A 21,081-nucleotide genomic window follows, 5' to 3' on the forward strand; every position below is an offset into this window, starting at 1 on the left:
GTCTGTTTTGTGGGGGAAGGAACGTGTATTCAAATGGATCTGTCTAATACTTGCTGTGTTGCTGGTGTCATTGCTGTACATATTTTGAGAAAGAAAGAAAAAATCGTATTCATATTGCATCTTTCACAACCTTAGGAGTCCCAAAGGACTTCACGGCCACTGAAGTAATTTTGAAATGTAGTCACTGTTGTAGTGTAAGAAAATGGCAGCCAATTTGTGCAGAGCAAGCTCCCACAAACAGCAATGTGATCATGACCAAGATACCAGGGAGAAGTCCTCCACTCATCTTCGCATATTGCCGTGGGATCTTTTACATTCAGCTGGGAGGGCATACAGGGCCTCAGTTTAAACATCTCTTCGAAAGACAGCACCTCTGGCAGCTTAGCACTCCCTCAGAACTGGATTGAAGTGTTAGCCTAGATTTTTGTGCCTAACTCTCTGGAATGGGACTTAAACCCATAGCCTTCTGACTTAGAGGTGAGAGTGTGACCAACTGAGCCACACTTGAGGGCGGAAGCGGAGATTACAGAACACTGGGTCACACTGACTCTTTGCTGCCATCAGTTGGTATGTGTTGTATTTAAACTGGCCATTCCCATGTGCCTTCCGACACATGGGCGGCACACTGGCGCAGTGGTTAGCACCGCAGCCTCACAGCTCCAGTGACCTAGGTTCAATTCCGGGTTCTGCCTGTGTGGAGTTTGCAAGTTCTCCCTGTGTCTGCGTGGGTTTCCTCCGGGTGCTCCGGTCTCCTCCCACAAGCCAAAAGACTTGCAGGTTGGTAGGTGAATTGGCCATTATAAATTGCCCCTAGTATAGGTAGGTGGTAGGGAAATATAGGGAAAGGCGGGGATGTGGTAGGAATATGGAATTAGTGTAGGATTAGTATAAATGGGTGGTTGATGGTCGGCACAGACTCGGTGGGCCGAAGGGCCTGTTTCAGTGCTGTATCTCTAAATATTAAAAAAATAAATACATCTGGATCAATGTTCTGTCCACGTCCCATACAAAACACATATGCTGCTAGGTTGGCCTGTGGCAGATGGATCGGACAGTCATTGAGATGATTACATGGAGGCTAAGCTCTTGTTAGAAAGGGAGGGAGGGGCGCATTTGGTAATTTTTTGTATTGTGTCTTTCTATTCTGTGATTAGTGGAAAAAGAAATCCCATTGGACTCTGTTGCAAATCTGAGAACAGTTGAAACAACAGGCAACCGGATTCTGATCAGCTGGACTGGAGTGTCCGGAGCAACCGCATATAAAATCATCTGGAGAGATCATAAAGGTATGCTTCGAAGGCTGGCTGGAAGAATAATATCATTGTGGTGTACATAAAATAACACTGGTCGGCGGACAAATAACACTGGAAGCACAGCAGACGTTATATTGCGTAAAGTAGACAAAATAACACAGGTAGAGCAGACAAAATAATATTGGTAAAGCAAAGTAATATTGGTATGACAGATAATATTGGAGGAGCAGGCAAAATAACAGTAGTAGTGCAGAAAAAATAACACTGGTAAAACAAACAAAATAAGTTTGGTAAAGCAGGCAAAATGACATGAGTAGAACAGAAAAAAAATGGGTAAAACAAACAAAATAATATTGGTAAAACAGACAAAATAACACTGTTACAGCACACACAATAATATTGGTAGAGCAGACAAAGTTGTATTGGTAGAGCAGACAAAGTTGTATTGGTAGAGCCTACAAAATAGTATTGGTAGAGAAGATATAGCTATATTGGTAGACCAAACAATGTTATATTGGTAGAGTAGACAAAATAATATTGGTAGACCGGACAAAGTTATATTGGTAGACCAGCCAAAGTTATATTAGTAGAGCAGACAAAGTTGCATTGGTAGAGCAGTCAAAATAATATTGGTAGAGAAGATATATTTATATTGGCAGAGCAGACAAAATAATATTGGTAGAGCAGACAAAGTTATATTGGTAGGGCCTACAAAATAATATTGGTAGAGAAGATATATTTATATTGGCAGAGCAGACAAAGTTATATCAGTAGAGCAGACAAAGTAACACTGATAGAGTAAATAAGATGGTATCGGTGCAATGTAATGAAACCTGTAGTATGGATCTCCAGAATATATGTTTAGTTTCGAGATACAGCACTGAAACAGGCCCTTCAGCCCACCGAGTCTGTGCCGACCATCAACCACCCATTTATACTAATCCTACACTAATCCCATATTCCTACCACATCCCCACCTGTCCCTATATTTCCCTACCACCTACCTATACTAGGGGCAATTTATAATGGCCAATTTACCTACCAACCTGCAAGTCTTTTGGCTTGTGGGAGGAAACCGGAGCACCCGGAGGAAACCCACGCAGACACAGGGAGACCTTGCAAACTCCACACAGGCAGTACCCGGAATTGAACCCGGGTCGCTGGAGCTGTGAGGCTGCAGTGCTAACCACTGCGCCACTGTGCTGTGATGACTTCCAACATGGGGGCAATACAAGGTTTGAGAATTTCATTTGTGGCAGCCACATATCTGAGAGTTCACCTTATGCCAAATATACAAATATTCTCTCTACCTGATTGGATTTTAATTTCCCCAGGTTTCCATCCTTGGCCTTCCTCCCACCCCCACTTCATCATCTACATGCTGCCCCTTGGTAGCATCATCTGAAGCCATGAGGTTAGTTTCTACATGTACGTTAATAGTATCTAGGTACCTCTGCACCATCTCCTTCACCCGTATACACTAATACATTACATCAAGTGTCAGATACAAAACATGGAACCATAGAAAGTTCCAGCACAGAGTGAGGCCATTTGGCCCATCACATCTATGCTGGCTCTTAGAGCAATCTAAAAGTAATCTCACTGTACTGCCCTCTCCCCATAATCCTTTATCATCCTCTACTTCAAATATTTATCCACTTTTTCCATAATGGGTATAATTCTCTGTCTCAACCACACTCTGCGGCAAAGCATTCCATACTCCAACTACCCCCTGTGTAAAGGTCTCTCTGCTCATTCATACCCTTCAGTGTCCTTCCAGTGAATGAACGCTCACAGTCCTTTTTGCTCCTAAAATTCCCACAACCATTAAAAGTAGTGATGCAGGCCAATAAAACTATTTTTTTTATAACGAACCAAGCATTAGGATATTTTTCTAGATGGATACAATTGAAAAGTAGGGAAGTTTTGTTAAACTTGTATCAGACCTTGGTTAGACCACCCTTAGAGTACTGTGTGCAGTTCTGGTCACCATATTATAAACAGTATATAGAGGCGGTGGAGAGAGTGCAGAAAAGATTGACAAGGATGATACCAGAACTGAGAGGTTATTCCTATCAGAAAAGGATTAACAGGCTGGGGATCTTTTCTCTTAAAAAGGGAAGGCTGAGAATTGGCGAATTAGAGGTCTTTAATTAAAATTGTGAAGGTTTTGATCAGGTAAACATAGAGAGAATGTTTCCACTTGTGGGGAGGAGCAGAATTTGAGGCCATCAATATAAGATAGTCACCAATAGGGAATTCAGAAGAAATTTCTTTACCCAGAGAGTGGTGAGAATGTGAACACACAACCACAAGGTGCAGTTGAGGTAATTTGTATAGCTGCATTTAAAGGGAAGTTGGATAAGCATATGAGAGGGAGGGGAATAGAGAGTTATGCTGATAGAGTTAGATGACAACGGATAGGAGGAGGCTTGCATGGATCATAAACACCAGCATGGATGGGTTAGGTTGAATGGCCTGTTTCTATACTATGTAATTCTATGTATCATCTCACACGTCTCCATATTAAATTGTATCTGCCACATTGTCTGCCCATTCCACATACCTGCCCGTGCCCCTCTCAAGCCTTTTACAGTCCTCCACATTGTTTTGTCTATACCGCTTCAAATAATCTATAACTAGCCTGGCTCTAGTATTGACCAGTTCTTCTGCAATCCAAACAATACAATAATCACGGGCAGGACAATGGCCATTCACCTCCTGATGGATGGTTATTAAAGATTGAGTAACCTTGTCGGTAAGTATATTGGGTGTAGGAGAGAATTGGACGTGGCACTAACTGTAAATAGCTGAATAACCTCTGCAGACAGTCGTTGCTTACACCAGTCGCACACATGAAGGTACCAGAGATTGTTTGGCACCCTGAAACTGTACCTCAGCAACTTGTTGCACTCAAGATTAAAGATATCTAGGAACACCACTTGTATAACTTGTTATTTTCCTATTCAGGTTATGAGATTACCAGAATTGTGTCACATGATACAACCTCATTTGACATTGAGCGTGTGCAACAAGGCGGAACGTACTACATCAAAGTGTCACCGCTTTCTGGAAGCAGAGAAGGAAATCCTGTCAGCATCATTGCCCGAGCAGGTAAGAGATGACACTAGCATTGTGCTAACTCTGAGCTTACTCTTCCTCAGTCACAAACGCACCATCCTAGATTCTCTTCCTTAAACAGAAAGAGACTAACCCTGGAAACCCTGTGCTACTGGGACATGCCACAGAGCCCACTTGGTCAGAAATCTGCTGAGCTCGTGTAAAGCAGCTTGAAAACCATTAGAAACAAACTGTAAACACAGTGTCCGACTTGCTGTTCCCCCTTCCTGCATGCTCACTGTGTTTGAATGCGTGATTACTTGTGAGGAGCCAAGAAATGCCTGTCTCTAATGCAGAAACACATTGGTAGGCCAAAAAATTGACAGTGAATTTTTAAAACTTCATTCACGGGATGTGAGCGTTGCTGGGAAGGCCTGTATTTATTGCCCATCGCAGGTCCTCGGGGCAAGATTGGTGGTGGGCATCTTTCATAAGCAATCAGTGTGGTAGGGAATTCCAGGATTTAGACATCAGTGACAATGAAGGAACGCCGATATGTGTCCAAGTCAGGATACTGTGTGTGTTGGGAGGTGATGATGTTCCATTGTACCTGCTGCCCTTGTCCTTTTGGGTGATGGAAATCGTGGGTTTGCGGGGGGCGGGGGGATACTGCTGAAGGAGCCTTGGCGAGTTGCTGCATTGCAACCTATGGATAGTACATGCTGCAGCCACAGTGCACCAGTGGTGGAGGGAGTGGACATTTAAGCTCGTGGATGGGGTGTCGATCAGGCAGACTGGTTTGTTCTGGATGGTGTAACTCAATGAGCAAATTCACTGGCTCCACTAAATGGCCAAGTTGGTTTCAGTGTATTTGCATTTCTTGTCATAGTTAGGAAACTAGCAGTGACACATGGTCCTGCAGTCTGGAGTAAGGTTAGGTTGTTCAGTCAGTTTAACTGGGGACCAGCAGGGCTTGGCATTGAGTCCTGGCATGGTTCCCTCAGCATTTCATCCTGCAGATGTTAATAAAATGACTATGATGTCTGATGGTGTGTGAAGTAAACAGGAAATTGCAGGAACTGAGCAGTGTTTGCCAAGCTGTTTGAAGTACCTCGTTCATATTTTGCAATAAAACCCGATAGATACTCAATACATCAAGGACATTGAGCTCTCCAAATAATCTCTGCTCAGTCAGGAAGGTGGAATGTCCATGTTTCTTGCAGACTGGCAGTAGTGACAGTCCGTAGTCATCTGACATGAAGCAGGCAATGGCTCTTCATGTCTGTCTGAATGGGCACTGCTTCACCATGTCTATCCAATCTACCACCATCTCTGCCACTCCTCTTCAAATCTGGAACCTCCCTTCCTTCAGTGTGTTCAGCTGAGAGCTGATTAAACTCACCTCAAAGTGACGAGCAGGCTTGAGTGGTCAGAAGCCCTGTAATCTCAACACCAACTGCATGGGCTGCGGGGAGAAAAGATCTATCAAGATGAGGAATTTCAGCCATGGGAACACGAGGTCTAAATCATTGCATCATTTTTACAGGAGTAGAATGGCTGCAACATTGACGAAATTCGCTGGTTGAAGGCCTGCGACCGGTTTGTACAGGGTTTTGGGCCACCTCTAGATTCGCCAGGGCTTTTTCTTTTTGAGCCTAGGCCCCATTCCAATATTGAAGGCCCTATATCCGTTATCTGGAAGTGTGTTAAAACTAGTCCGAGCTTGTGTTGTATTGCACAATCTCCGACTCGTGTTCCCAGGCTCTGTAGCGGCCTAACCAGTGGTCCTTAAAGGGACTGCAGGAAGCTGCCTAAGGTATGTCTGTTATGTCTGTTTTTAGCCTGCCTCACTGCACAGCTAAGAAGAGTCCAGATTAATATTGCGCACTGATGCCTTCCTGTGCTTTCCCCACACCCCCACCACTCTTGTTTGCCTCCTCCTGTCCCCCTACCCTCCCCCCCCCCCCCCACCGACTCCCACCCCCCCCCCCGCCAGATTAATCTCCACAACTTCTAAACTAGGGGCGGCACAGTGGCGCAGTGGTTAGCACCGCTGCCTCACAGCTCCAGCGACCCGGGTTCAATTCTGGGTACTGCCTGTGTGGAGTTTGCAAGTTCTCCATGTGACCGTGTGGGTTTCTGCCGGGTGCTCCGGTGTCCTCCCACAGCCAAAGACTTGTAGGTGATAGGTAAATTGGCCATTGTAAATTGCCCCTAGTGTAGGTAGGTGATAGGGAATATGGGATTACTGTAGGGTTAGTTCAATGGGTGGTTGTTGGTCGGCACAGACTCGGTGGGCCGAAGGGCCTGTTTCAGTGCTGTATCTCTAAAATAAAAATAATAAAAAATAAATCTTGACCAGCAAGCTGCAGTGTGGTTTGATTGGTACCCGCAACTTGTAGGATTTATTTCAGTGAGGCTGAAGGACGTATCTAGGACGGTCTTCTTCCCTGTATCTTCCGTCGCATGAGTCTAGTGCACTGGACGCTTGGAGTCCATAATAGTGCGCTATTGGATTTAAGGATACACCCGCCCTTCCCCAACAACTTAAGTGTCAAGGTCTGTCTCTTCCTATAATACTGATGTACCACCAGAGGTCCTCTGTGAGCAAATTACATTATCGCGTTCTCTCCAACAGCAGAAACCTGACACTGCACAAAATCAGCTGGCAGTCTGGAAGAAAAGAGATGCATGAACATTCTGTTTGTATTTCTTCATCCAAATCCAAAATGTTAGCCTTTCAGATGCTGATTGAGCAACATTTTATATGCTGTAAATCAATTCTCTGCCCTTCTCAAGGTTTTGAGTCTTGCCGGGCGGAGTACAGTACAGCTCCACAGGCACTGGGGGCTCTGATTAAATAAACTGAGGGTCAAATATTGCAAAGTGTTTATAACTTATTACACTGTTAATGGCAGCATGGGAATATTATAGTATGAAGTTCGGACCCAATTAATATTGAGGCTAATAATGTTCTGCTAGTATGCATTCATCAGACATCCTCAGGGCTTTTTAAGAAGGCATTGTTAATTGTTTGGGGTGAATATAACAGGGGTCCACAATAATTGTCGTGACTGTGGATTAATCATAGAATTGTACAGCACAGAAGGAGGCCATTCAGCCCATTGTGCCTGTGTTGGGTTTTGAAAGTTATCCAAATAGGCCTATTCACTTGCTCTTTCCCTATAGCCCTGAAAGTTTGCTCCTGCCAAATATTTATCCAGTTCTCCTTTTGAAAGTTATTATTGAATCTGCTTCCACCGCCCTTTTAGGCTGCGCGTTCCAGATCACAACAACCTGCTGTGTAACAGAACATTTTCTGAACTCATTTCTGCCTCTTTTGCCAACTTAATCTTAAATCAGTGTCCTCCAGTTACCAACCATCGCGCCAGTGGAAACATTTTCTCCTTATATACTCTGTCAAAATTCTTTTTTTGAACACCTCAATTAAATCTCGCCTTAACCTTCACTGCTGTAAGGCAAACAACCCTATCTTCTCCAGTCTGTCAGTGTAACTGTAATCCCTCACCCCTAGAACCATTCTCGCAAATCTCTTCTGCACCCTCTCCAAAACTTCCGCATTCCTTCTAAAGTGTGGTGCCCAGAATTGGACACACTACCCCAGTGGGGAACAACACAAGTGTTTTATATAGGATTAGCGTATGTTTTATTAACTGCTTTATTAACTTGTCCTGCCATCTTCAAAGATTTGTGCACTAAAACTCCCAGGACTCTCTGTTTTTGCCCCTTCTTTAAAGTGATACATTTGGCTTGTATTGGCTCTCTTCATTCTTCCTGCCAAGACATAACTGAAGTCCATCATCCCTAGTAACATTCTAGTTAAAGATCAGACTTGCTCAGTAACCAAATCTTTCATTTATCTCCTTTCCTTTCTTCTCCACTCCGTGCAACGTCAGATACAACTATTGGGCATGTGACGGAGCTCCGCTCTCTGGAGGCACGGAATACCTTAATCCGGATAACATGGAGGGGCGTGCCCCGGGCTACGGCGTACAAGGTCACTTGGAAGCGTGCTGACGGTAGGTCCCCTGCTCTTTAATCTGTTTTAAACTCTTCCAGCATCCCTGCCTCTGCAACGGGCCTCAGGAATGTTTAAAGGCACCTTGCGAATGCAACTTGTTGCTTGTTTGATGGAAGTGCCATCTTCCTGATTTCACTTGGCAGCTGTGGCTCAGTTGGTGACACTCCTAAGTGTCAGTACTGAGGGAGTGCTGCACTGTCGGCGGTGCCATCTTTCGGGTCAGACATTAATCCGAGGCCCTGTCTACCCTGTTAGGTGGGTCTCATGGCACTACTTTGAAGAAGAGTTTTCCCTGGTGCCCTGGCCAATATTTATTGCTCAACCAACATCACTAAAACAAATGATCTAGTTATCACTCATTGCTGTTTGTGAGCTTGCTGTGTGCAAATTGGCTGCCACAGCTTCTACATTCCAACAGTCACCACATTTCAAGAAGTATTTCATTGGTTGTAAAGTGCTTTGGGGCATCCTGAAGCTATGAAAGATGCTTTATAAATGTACGTCTTTCTTTCAGAATGGGAGATAGTCTTCCTGGGGGAATTTTGTGATTAAAAAATGATTGCTATCGATTACTTCCTGCTGCTTCTCCTGAATTTATCTGCTGCTGCGCTGTACATTTTTAAAGCGTGTCAAGCTGATCCAAGTTTTATTTCTGCTATTTTACTTAGAAGATACAGCACAAAAACAGGCCATTCGGCCCAATTAATTTGTGCTAGTCATGTCTTGCTTGTAAAATTTAAAATTCTCATCCCTGCTTTCAAATCTGTCCATAGCCTCGCCCCTCCCTATCTCTGTAATCTCCCCCAGCTCCACAAACCTCTGAGATATCTGTGCTCATCCAATTCTGACCTCTTGAGCACCCTGATTTTAATCACTCCACCATTATTGCTGTTCCTTCAGCTGCTTGGGCCCTAAGCTCTGCAATTTCCTCCCTGACTCTCTCCGCCTCTCTACCTCGCTTTTTTTTCTATAAGACACTCCTTAAAACCTACCTCTTTGACCAAGCTTTTGGCCATCTGTCTTAATATTGCCTTATGCAGCTTGGTGTCTAATTTTGTTTTATAATGCTCCTGTGAAGCGTCCTGGGACATTTTATTACATTAAAGGTGCTAAATAAACATAAGTTGTTGTTGTTAAGGTATTGATTCCTAGGCAATTGAAGGCACAGCTACCAATGGTGGAGCGATTAAAGTGCGGTGTGAAAGGGGCCAGAAATAAAGGAACACAGATATCACGGACGGTTGTAGGGTTGGAGGAGATTACAAAGATAGGAAGAGCGAAGGCATGGAGGGATTTGAATACAAGGATGAGAATTTTAAAATGGTGGGGACCGGAAGCCAATGTGAGCACAGGGGTGATGCGTAGACAGGAGTTGTTGCGAGATAAGTTATTGATCTGCGCTCCACTTCAGGAGTGCTGCATTGATGAAGGGTGCCGCCTTTTAGTCGATGCATGAAACTGTGCTACCATTCATCCGTCCCACGACATAAAAACAGAAAATGCTGGAAATACTCAGCAGGTCAGGCAGCATCTGTGGAGGGAGAGACAGAGTTAACGGTTCAGGTCTGTGACCTTTCATCAGAACCTGAAACATTAACTCTGTTTCTCTCTCCACAGATGCTGCCTGACCTGCTGAGTATTTCCGGGCATTTTCTGCTTTTATTTCAGATTTCCAGCATCTGCAGCATGTTGCTTTTATTTTAGAGATCCCATGACATTTGCTTAATGAGGGGAAAGGTCCCCTTCCAACAAATCTCTCTCTCTTAACTCAACTGTATGATAATGTATGATAATTGGAGTAGCAACTCGATGATTGAGAGCTCAATGGCCAAGACGAACACATTTTTAAAAAACCCAATAGATTCATTAATGTCCTTCAGAAAAGGAAATGTGGCATCCCATCCCGGTCTGTCCCCCTCCTGCCCCACATGTGGTTGATCCCAGTGCCTTCTGAAGTGGCCCAGTAAACTAGTCGTTCAAGATGAAAGCCCAGCACCACCTTCGCAAACAAATAAAGAAAAAGTCATCATTTACCTCACTGCTGCTCTGTTTATCTAACAAACAACGACTATACTTCAAAATGTAAGAAATAGGAGCAGGAGTAGGCCATCTGACCCCTCGAGCTTGCTCCGCCATTCAGTAAGATCATGGCTGATCTTTGACCTCAACTCTACTTTCCCGCCCAATCCACATACCCCCTGATTCCTTCAGTGTCCAAAACTCTGTTGATCTCAGTCTTGAACATACTCAACAACTGGTCATGCACGACCCTCTGGGGTAGAGAATTCCAAAGATTCACAACCCTCTGAGTGAATGAATTTCTCCTCATCTCCGACCCTTAATTCTGAGACTATAATCCCGAGTAACTTATTGACTGCGAAGTGCTGTGGGGATACCCTGCGGTGGTGAAAGATACTATTACAAATGCAAGTCTTTCTTTGCCATTGACACAACTCCATCTTTCATTTAAGTTCTCTTTGCTTAAATTAGGAACGGAGGAGAGCAGAGTGCTGAGCAGCTCTGTTAACACGTTCGACGTTGAAGGCTTGCAACCAAATAGGGTGTACGTCATTTCAGTTTCAGCAATGGTAGGGAACAGACAGGGACCTCCCGTCATGGTCACTGTGAGGACTGGTAAGTGTCAGACCCGCTTTCATTATCTGTATGTTGGTACATCATGGCTGAGTTTGCAGAGCTGGAGAGCTCCTGTGGGTAGAAATTGGTCGTCGTGTGTTGTGGAGATGTTATCATGGAAATTATAGACACTTCCTGCACAGCAGGAGACCGTTTGGCCCATTGTGCATGTGCTGGCCTGTGGATGAAAAGTGATGCTTCGTCCCACACTCCAACTTTTTGTGTGTAACCCTGTAAATTACTCAATGTTCAAGAACCTGCCCAAGTCACTCCTAAAATCATTTATGGAATCAGCTTCCACCACCTTTTCAGGTAGAGTGTCCCCGATCCCGACAACTGTCTGTCATCAGTGATTCATATTTTCATACAAAGCAAAGCCGACCTTCGACCTGAAACTATGATCCCAACCCACCCCCTTCCCCCGGCTCCCACAACAACCCTCTCCCCCCACTCGGCTGGTCCCCCTTACCCCTAACATCCCCTTTCCCCCGATGGTCTGACTTTCTGACATTTCTTGCTGTGTGCAAATGTTGCTTCACCCCCATTCGCGCCCTTGCAGAAGCTGTTGTTTTATCAACTGCGGCAGCAAGGGACGGTGATGTGAAAGTCTGTGTATGTTTGAACGGAACTTTTGTTATTCTGGAACGTTTAAAGACTTCTGTCACAGCAATGAACTGATGCCACCTCCTGCCAGCTTTATTGAAGTCAGCGCCAGGGGGCTGTGGGAGGTTAGTGAAGGATCTTTCACCTTTGAGGTCTGGGTTCTGATGGATGAACATTCCCAAGAATCCCCAAGAAATGAACTGTTTCAAGCCAGTTCTTAGTGGCCCTACCACAGTTGGCTAATTTTACTCTGTATCTAATCTGACCTGAGAGTGCCTAAAACGAGTTCAAAAGGGAATTGAATGAATATCTGAAGAGTGAAGTATTATCATAAGATCACAGGTAGGTGGATCCGAATCTCTCAAAGAAAAGGATAGACTTGAATGACCCAATAACCTCTCCCTCTTTCTAAATATTCATATGTTTTTTTGTCTTAAATTTTTTTTTTCTGATAAGAATCTTTTGCGGAAGGCGTGACTAATCTTCAAGTGGTTGAAACGCAGAGCTCTCAGATTCGTATCACGTGGGCTGGATTTGCCAGGGCGACAGCCTATAGGGTCACGTGGAGGCGCGCTGATGGTAGGTGACCTGCTTTGTTTGCTGTTCACATTTGTTCAGTGTTGTGTGAGCCTGTGAGGTTCAGTATGGAGGACCGAAGATCTTCAGTCCTACTTTTACTCTGCTCAAATCTATTCTTTGAATTACATTGGGACTGCAGCACTGAAACAGGCCATTCGGCCCATCTACTCTGTGCTGGCATTTATGCTCCTTAGGAGCCTCTTCCTACCCTACTTCATTCAACCGCATCAGTATATCCTTCTGTCCCTTTCTCCCTAATGAGCTTAACCAGCTTACCGTTACTATTTGCCTCAACCTCTCCCTATGGTAGCGAGTTCCACATTCTCATCACTCTTTGAGTGAAGAACTTTCTCCTGAATTCCCTGTTGGATTTATTAGTGACTATCCTATATTTACGTCCTCTAGTTTTGCACTCCTGCAGAAGTGGATATATTTTCTTTGTGCCTACTTTATCAAACCCTTCCATCATCTTAAAGACCTCTGTCAGACCATCTGACAGCCTTCTCCTTTCTAGAGAAAAGAGTCCCATTCTGTTCTCCCTTCCTGTCCAGCTTCCTCCTGTCTGCTGAAGGTCAAACTGCAATACATTTCCAACCCACCTCTGGTACCTCACCCAGTGACTATTCTTCATTCTTCCTCAGCAGTCAGGGCTGGATTTCCCCATCTCCGAAACCTTCATAGTTCATAAGTGAGCGTGTTCAAAGAAAATGAAAAAAAAAATTTATTTTTACCTCTCACTAGCTTTTTTTTTGGGTTTGTTTGAGACTCCAGGGGAATCTGTACTAATTCAAAAATCAAACCTTGGGGAGTCCTCACTCTTTTTCGAAGAGGCCTCTGCACTCTTAATTCTGACCTCTTGAGCATCACCAATTTTAATCACTCCACCACTGGCAGCGATGCCTTCAGCTGCCCTAAGTCCTAAGCTCTGGAATTCCCTCTCAAAACCTTTTTTTCTCTCACTCTCCTCCTTTTAAGACATCCCTTAAAACCTGCTGCACCTGTCCTAATCTCTCCTATGTGGCTCGTTGTCAAATGTTGTGTGATAACCGCACTTGTAAAGCGCCTTGGGACGTTTCACTACGTTAAAGGCGCTATACAAATGCAGGTTGCTATAGCTGCACTCTCAGGTCTCCATGTTACTGGATCGCTCTTCTGTCCCTCAGGTGTCAAGGACAGCAGAATTCTGAGCAGTGGTACCACCTCGTTCGACATTCAAGGGTTGCAGCCCGACACTGTGTACGCGATTGATGTGTCGGCAATGGTTGGATCCAGAGAGGGAAACGTGGTCTCGTTGACTGCAAAGACCAGTAAGTGGTCAACTCTCCCTTGAGAATCGGCTGGCGTAGTGTTTTTGTAATTGGTTATTACTTTTTGGTAAAGTTTGTGCTTCTTCATTATAAGGGATGCTCATGTTGGGGAATGGAACACACCTCATTTTGAGCACCCAGTATATCAGTACTCTCAGTCTTGAAAGAGAAATGTTTAAAATGCGAGATCTGGAACACACTGCCTGAAAGGGCAGTAGAGGTAGGTTTAATAGTAACTTTCAAAAGGGAATTGGATAAATACATGAAAAGGAAAATATTTGCAGAGCTATGGGGAGTAGAACTAACTGGATAGCTCTTTCAAAGAGGAGGCTCAGACAGGATGAGCCAAATGGCCTCGTGTGTTATAACATTCTACAGTGCCTCTAATTTGCTGCAGTGATGTACGTTGGCCTCAATCCCAGAAGAGTCGCTCTCTGCTGCCAAGTCTTTCCAGAATCCACACTGGTCTCTCAGGGTGAGATTCTTGAGGGCAATTAGGGATGGGCAATAAATGGTGGTTTTTGCCAGCGACGTGAAAAGTGGAGGGCGGAGTGAGGATCCTGTCACTAATAGCTGCTGCAGGCCCCTCAAGTTAGGGTCAGTAACCGGATTTCTGCCCCACTTTTGTAGGTGTAAGGCCCTGCCGGGGTGGGCCAGTACCTGGGGCTATGGGAGTCAAAGGAAATGACCTGAACTCACAAATATGGGTTCGGGTCTGGCCGAGTGGAAGTAAAAGGAAAATTGGCCATATTTCATTTTCTGGCTCCAAGTAAATTTGAAATTGTTTTTCTTATGACTGATACATTTGTGTATTCTTATTAAAAAGGTCCCATTGTAGGAGATGTGACCAATGTGCGAGTGATTGAGGCTCGACGCACAATGCTACGGATCACGTGGACTGGAGTAGGCAGGGCGTCTGCTTACAAAATCACGTGGAAGAGCGCTGATGGTGGGTTTGTTGGTTTGCCAGTGTTATAAAACGTGCATGCGATGGTCACTTGACTCTGTTGCAACAACCCAGTGTCAGATCTTCTACCCTTTGAACTATGGGGTAGAAGTTCTGTTACTGGCCTTATAATCCAGAGGATGAGAGTTCAAATCCCCCCCATGGTAGATGGAGAATGTGTATTCCGTTTGAAAAATCTGGAAATAATAATCTTAGTATCAGTAAGCCCTGAAGCTGTTGCATTATTATGAAAAAAAACCCAACAGATTCACTAATGCCCTGATCTGGGTGGGCCTATACATGACTCCAATTCCACACCAATGTGGTTGACTCTCAAGTGAATCATCAGTGGTTCAAGAAGAAGGCCCACCATCACCTTCTCAGGACAACTAAGGATGGGCAATACATATGAATTTGGAGCAGGAGTAGGCCATTCAGCCCCTTCAAACCTACTCTGCCATTTAATAAGATCATGGCTGATCTGATTGAGGCCTCAACTCCACTTTCCCACCTATCGCTGATACTCTTTGACTCCCTTGTTAGTCAAAAATTTATCTACCTCTGCCTTAAAAATATTCAATGACTCTGCCTCCACTGCTCTCTGGGTAAGAGAGTTTCAAAGACTCACAATCCTCTGAGAGAAATAAATTCTCCTCATCTCTATCTTAAATTGGCAACCCCTTATTTTTAAACAGTGACCCCTAGTTCTAGTCTCTGCCACAAGGGGAAACATCCTTTCAGCATCCACCCTCACTAGCTTTGCCAGTGAAGCCAACATCCCAAAAGTAAATTTTACCAATTACATCTCTGTGGTGCAACTTTGGCATACAGCTGCCTGAATGATAGTAGGGTGTTGGTGTGGAATTACCTGTCTGTCGTCCAATAAGGCACTTCTTAAAACCTACCTCTTCAAGCTATTGGTCATTTCTCCTAATGTCTCCTTATGTGGCTCAGTGTCCAATTTTGTTTGATGACACTTCTGTGAAATGCCTTATGATGTTTTACTGTGTTAAAAGGACTATATAAATACCAGCTTTTGTTGATTTTACAGTAGAGATTTTGTCTGTTAATTCAGGAGTCGAGGAGAGCAGAGTGGTGAGTGGAGATGTCAAATTGTTTAACATCCAGAAGTTAAAACCCAACACAGCTTATGCTGTCAGAGTCACTCCCATTATGGGAAATAGAGAAGGGATTCCTGCCACCATTATGACAAGGACTGGTGAGTATGTGGCGATGTTTGTAAAATTGCTAATAGAGTGGTGGGGATGAAGTAAGATTTTGCACTGAACTTGGTCTACTGCAGGATGGACCCAGATCAGGAAAAGCACAGAAAATTAATACAGACAATTCAAAAAAATAAGGACTTTTTAAAAAGATATTTTGGATGATGTCGAAGGGAGAAAGCCATTTTGAATGTGATTGTATGTATTGGGACAATTATTGTGGAAAGGGGTGTTCTTTTTGATAACAGTTTGATGTGCTTGCGCCGTGGTGACCTCCTCTGTTGTCACTACAACAGCGTCCAAAGAGGATCAGGTAGCTGGTGTCAGCAATGTGAGGGTGCTTGAAGCTCGCAGTGATGTCCTCCGAGTTTCTTGGGTTGGTGTTCATGGAGCTACATCTTACAGGATTAGCTGGAAACGCAGCGATGGTAAGTTCCTTCTGCTAAAGAAGGGAAGAATTTGCATTTCTGTAGCACCTTTCATGACCTTGGGATGTCCCAAAGTGCTTGACAGCCAATGAACTTCTTTAAATACTGTATTTCTGGTTTTCCTTCCACTAAAGATTTAATCAAATATTTGTCCCTGCCATTTTGCCCACACTTAACCAATTCCATCATCTCATCCTCCCTCCCATGCCATTCCATTCTTTCCATGTCATCCCTCTCACATCATCCCATCCCATTCCTTCTTCCTATGGCATCCCGTCCCCCATTCCATTCTATGCTGTCTCCCCCTTCCCATGCCGTCTTCCCCTAATGCCATCTCCCCCCAATGCCATCTCCCCCATGCCATCTCAACCCCTCACGCTGTCTCTCCGCCCCCACACAGACACCCCCCCCCCCACCCACATGCCATCTCTCTCCCCACCCCATGCTGTCTCTCTGCTGCTCCCCCAACCACGGCCATCTCCCCACATTCCCCCCTGCCCCCCTCCCAGTCACAGCATTCGCCCACCAAGCGCACTGTACCCTGGAGAGAGAGTTGGCAACTCATCTGACCATACCCGGGGGAGTTTACCTTCCGCTGTTTTTTTTTCTCCACCACTCAGCGACCCCCTCCACTTGGCACTGCCAACAACCATTGGCAGGCACTCACATATCTCATAGTTTAATTTAATGCAATAAACAAAATTGTTTTAAAAAAAAATTACAGTTAGCAGCCAGATCCCTGAAACAACATTTTTACAAATTTGTCATGCATCTCATCCAAAGAAAAAAAGATTTTATTTTCACTATCCACCACTGTTCCAGTCGAAAATGGCACCGAAATCTCATCACACCTATGTACCTCAATGTGCACCAGGCAGCACCAACCAAATAAACCCACCAACAGATACACCCCTTAAATTGACCAATCAAAACAATCCGGACAGATGAAAATTGTGTATTATTATTAATCTAGATTAGGGGTATGGTAGCCTAGTGGTTATGATACTGGACTAGTAATCCAGATACCTGGACGAATGATCTGGGGATATGAGTTTAAGTTCCATCATGGCAGCTGGGAAATTTAGATTCAGTTAATTAAATAATTCTGGAATAAAAAGCTAGTATCAGTAATGATGACCATGAAATTACCAGATTGTTGTAAAAACCCCTCTGGTTCACTAATGGCCTTGAGGGAAGGAAATCTGCTGTCCTTACCTGGTCTGGCCTACATGTGACTCCAGATCCACAGCAATGTGGTTGCCTCTTAACTGCCCTCTGAAATGGCCTCGCAGGTCACTCAGTTATATTCGAGAAGGCAGCTCACCACCACCTTCTCAAGGACAATTAGGATGGGCAGTAAATATTGGCCTTACCAGTGATGCCCACATCCTGTGAATGAATTGTATAAAGAAATTTGCTTGGACCCGCAACTGGCTGACGTAACCCTAGAGTTATATATAACCGATGCCTCTTGATGTTTTCCCTCAATGTGCAGGAGGACCTGAGATCAGCCGGGTTGTATCTCGAGGTGTAACCACCTTCGATATCGTGGACCTGCAAGGCGGAGTTAATTATCTCGTTAAAGTTGTTGCATTGATCAGAAATCGAGAAGGGCAGCCTGTCACGATCACTGCGACCACTCGTAAGTCCCTCGCAGGGTACAATGCTATTCCACAGCTTGATTATTCTCTGTCTCTGGTTTTGTCAGCTATCATACCTGTCACTATCCTGCTTTCTACCTATAGCCTTGTATCTTTCTTAGCTTTAAATAGTTATTTTGGCTCCGAAATGTAATGGTTTCTGCCTGATCCACTATCTGAGCTAACAGGTGCAGCAACAAGTCCATTATTAGTTTGCTGTACGAATATTGGAAAGGGTGCAGACAAGTTTACAAACATGGGAGCAGGTACAGAAAAGTGTGCAAATATTGAAGAGGATGCAGAGAAGGGTGCAAACATTGGGGAGGGTGCAGGCAAGTAGAAGCATTGGAGTGCAGTGGTAATGTCCTGGGGACACAGGTTCACATATCACCATGGCAGCTGGTGGAATTTAAATTCAATTAGCTAATAAAAATTTGGAATTGAAAGCTAGTGTCAGTAATGGTATCATGACATCATCAGTGTTGGCATTAAAAAAAACCCATCTGATTCACTAATGTCTGTTTGGGAAGGAAATCTGCTGTTCTCACCTGGTCTGGTCTACGTGTGACTCCAGACCCACAGCAATGTAGTTGACTCTTAATTGCCCTCTGAAATTGCCAAGCAGGGCATTTAGCGATAGGTGACAAATGCTGACCATCTCATGATAAAATAAAAAAATTACACCAGGTGCAGTTTGGGCTGTTCAGTTTGGAAAGGAGGCATCTGAGAGTTGGTCTTGGAGGTATATTAGATGGGCAGTGGGATTATTAATTTAAGTTAAATAGTAAAAGACAAATTTAGGAATGCTAATAAAAAATTCTGCTTTAAACAGTGATTGAGATATGAACAGTGCAATGGAAGTCCTAGATCTGTTTAACAATTGGGAAGCTGGAATGAAGGGACTTCAGGATCTTCCTGCATGAATGAATTAAGATGGGCCGAATTGCCTCCCTAATCTATAATTATCCTCTGATCTCACCCTGGAACTGATCTCCATCTATTCTTCTTTTGCAAATGGGCACCAGCCGACTCTCCTTATTTCAAGTTTTCAACATGCATCCTCTTTACCACAGTGAAACAGCTTGGCTCATCACCTTCAGAGTCTTACAAACTTCAATGTAATCACGTTAGAAGGTTCCAATTTCCAAAGGGAATTATTTCACCTTCCACCCTTCCCGCTTAACTGTTCCTCCATTGTTTCCATGTGTCTGTATTAACCTGTTGGTGTTTTACGTCACAATTGCAGCTGCTGTTGAACGTCCTGTGGGAACGGTTGGAGGCCTCCGGATCATTGGCTCAACGACAAAGCGGATTCAGATAGCCTGGAATGGCGTGCCGGGAAACTCTGGATATAGAATTTACTGGAGACTGGCAGAGGGTAAAATGTTCAGTCCTTTTAATGTATTGCTTTGAAAATCACTAGGGCATGTTATTGGACTCCTGGAACAGGAACTAGTGGCTCCCAACACAGCTACAGTCTATATAAACTGGCCATGGTAGGCAGGAGTTAGCCTGATGGTGGCCATGAGTTGATTCCATTTGTTTCTGACTCTTGTTAGAATCTATTTTTCCTGTAGGTTTGGATTCCAAACCTAAGCTTTCAGTTTCTCATGTTTTTTTCTTTCCTACCTGAGCAATCATTAGCAAGTGCTGTATTGGGCCGGCAGGCCCTATGTTACTTACACCCAGGTTGTCGTTTTTCAAATGTCAGGTTATTCGACCAGAGGAGGCATCACCACCTGTCTTGATCCTGTCCTCTCCTGGCATCTACACACTGGTGTTTTCCTGGGAGTTCCCTTGGACAGGCATTATGATAGGAACCCTGTCTGATTTTTCCAACCCCAGCCCAGTTTGTAACCTAGAATTTCCTTGAACTGTGTTATAGAGTCATAAAGTCATAGAGTAATTTACAGCACAGAAGGACGTCATTTGGCCCATCGATCCCATGCTAGCTCTCCACAGAGCTATGCTGTCAGTCCCAATTCCCGGCTCGATCCCCATAGCCTATTTCTCTCAAGTGGCCATCCAACTTCCTCTTGAAGTCATTGATCCTCTCCGCTTGCACCACCCTTGTGGGCAGTGAGTTCCAGGTCATTACCACCCGCTGTGTAAAAAACTGCTTCCTCATATTCCCCCTGCATCTTTTGTCCAAAACTTACAATCTGTGTCCCCTAGTCCTTGTACCCTTAGTTAATAGGAACAGTTTTTCCTTGTCTAACTTATCTAAGCCTGTCATAACTTTGTACAGCTCCATCAAATCTCACCTCAATCTGCTTTGTTCCAAGGAGAACAAACTCAGCTTTCCAACGTAACCTTGTAACTAAAATCCTTCATCCCTGGAACTATTCTGGTAAATCTCCTCTGCACCCTCTCAAGGACCCTCACATCCTTCCTAAAGTGTGGTGACCAGAATTGGATGCAATACTCTAGTTGGGGCGTAACCAGAGCTTTATAAAGGTTCAGCATAACTTCCCTGCTTTTGTACTCAATGCCTCTATTTATGAAGACCAAGATCCCATACGCTTTACTAACCACTCTCTCAATATGTCCTACCACCTTCAAAGATCGATGCACATGCACCTCCAGGTCCCTCTATTGCTACTCTTTAGAACTATGCCAATAAATATATATTGTCTCTTCCTATCATTGCCTCACACATGTCAGTATTAAATTCCATCTGCCACCTGTCTGCTCTCTCCGCTAGCCTATCTATGTCCTGTTGCAGGCGGTTGCTCAGTGCTATGCAAGTTGGTAGGTTGCTCAGAAGGAGGCCACTTGGTCCATCATGCTTGTACCAACTCTTTGAAAGAGCTGTCCTATTAGTCCCACTCCCCTGTCCTTTCCCCATAGCCGTACAATTTTCACCACTTCAAGTATTTATCCGGTTCCCTCTGAAAGAGCGAATTCAACAGTGACTTTCAAAAGGGAATTGGATAAATACTTGAAGTGGAGAAAATTGTAGGGCTATGAGGAATCACTCAGTGATTCAAGCATAGTAGTTAGCAGTGTATTTCTTCTTGCTAAAACAAAGAACAGGTAGCTCCCTTAAACTTCCTGGGTCTTGGTTCTTGCTGGGATGAGCAGACATTTTGTCTTCACCTCACTTGCCTTGCAATGTAAGAGACAGTGTCACAAATCGGGAACACCGATATCCTGGAGCATATCAACATTACAAAGGAGGAGGTGTTGGAGGTTTTGAAGCGCATTAAGGTGGATAAATCCCCAGGGCCTGACCAGGTGTATCCTAGAATGCTATGGGAAGCAAGGGAGGAGATTGCTGGGGCCCTGGCAGAGATTTTTGTATCATCGTTAGCCACGGGTGAGGTACCGGAAGACTGGAGGATAGCTAATGTTGTGCCTTTATTT

General features: G+C 44.3%; 1 protein-coding gene across 1 annotated transcript in view; it reads left to right on the forward strand.

Moving 5' to 3' along the window:
- LOC137380421 (collagen alpha-1(VII) chain-like) overlaps positions 1-21,081 on the forward strand; it is a 177,709-nt gene that overhangs the window by 116,384 nt on the left and 40,244 nt on the right. The window contains exons 15-25 of the mRNA XM_068052349.1: positions 1,155-1,286; positions 4,224-4,367; positions 8,231-8,353; positions 10,846-10,989; positions 12,049-12,171; positions 13,335-13,478; positions 14,305-14,427; positions 15,500-15,643; positions 15,944-16,075; positions 17,571-17,717; positions 18,962-19,093. Coding sequence (XP_067908450.1) covers positions 1,155-1,286; positions 4,224-4,367; positions 8,231-8,353; positions 10,846-10,989; positions 12,049-12,171; positions 13,335-13,478; positions 14,305-14,427; positions 15,500-15,643; positions 15,944-16,075; positions 17,571-17,717; positions 18,962-19,093 — 1,488 coding nt within the window. The remainder of the gene's footprint in view (positions 1-1,154; positions 1,287-4,223; positions 4,368-8,230; positions 8,354-10,845; positions 10,990-12,048; positions 12,172-13,334; positions 13,479-14,304; positions 14,428-15,499; positions 15,644-15,943; positions 16,076-17,570; positions 17,718-18,961; positions 19,094-21,081) is intronic.

This window comes from Heterodontus francisci, chromosome 19 (assembly GCF_036365525.1).
Source record: "Heterodontus francisci isolate sHetFra1 chromosome 19, sHetFra1.hap1, whole genome shotgun sequence".
NCBI lineage: Eukaryota > Metazoa > Chordata > Chondrichthyes > Heterodontiformes > Heterodontidae > Heterodontus > Heterodontus francisci.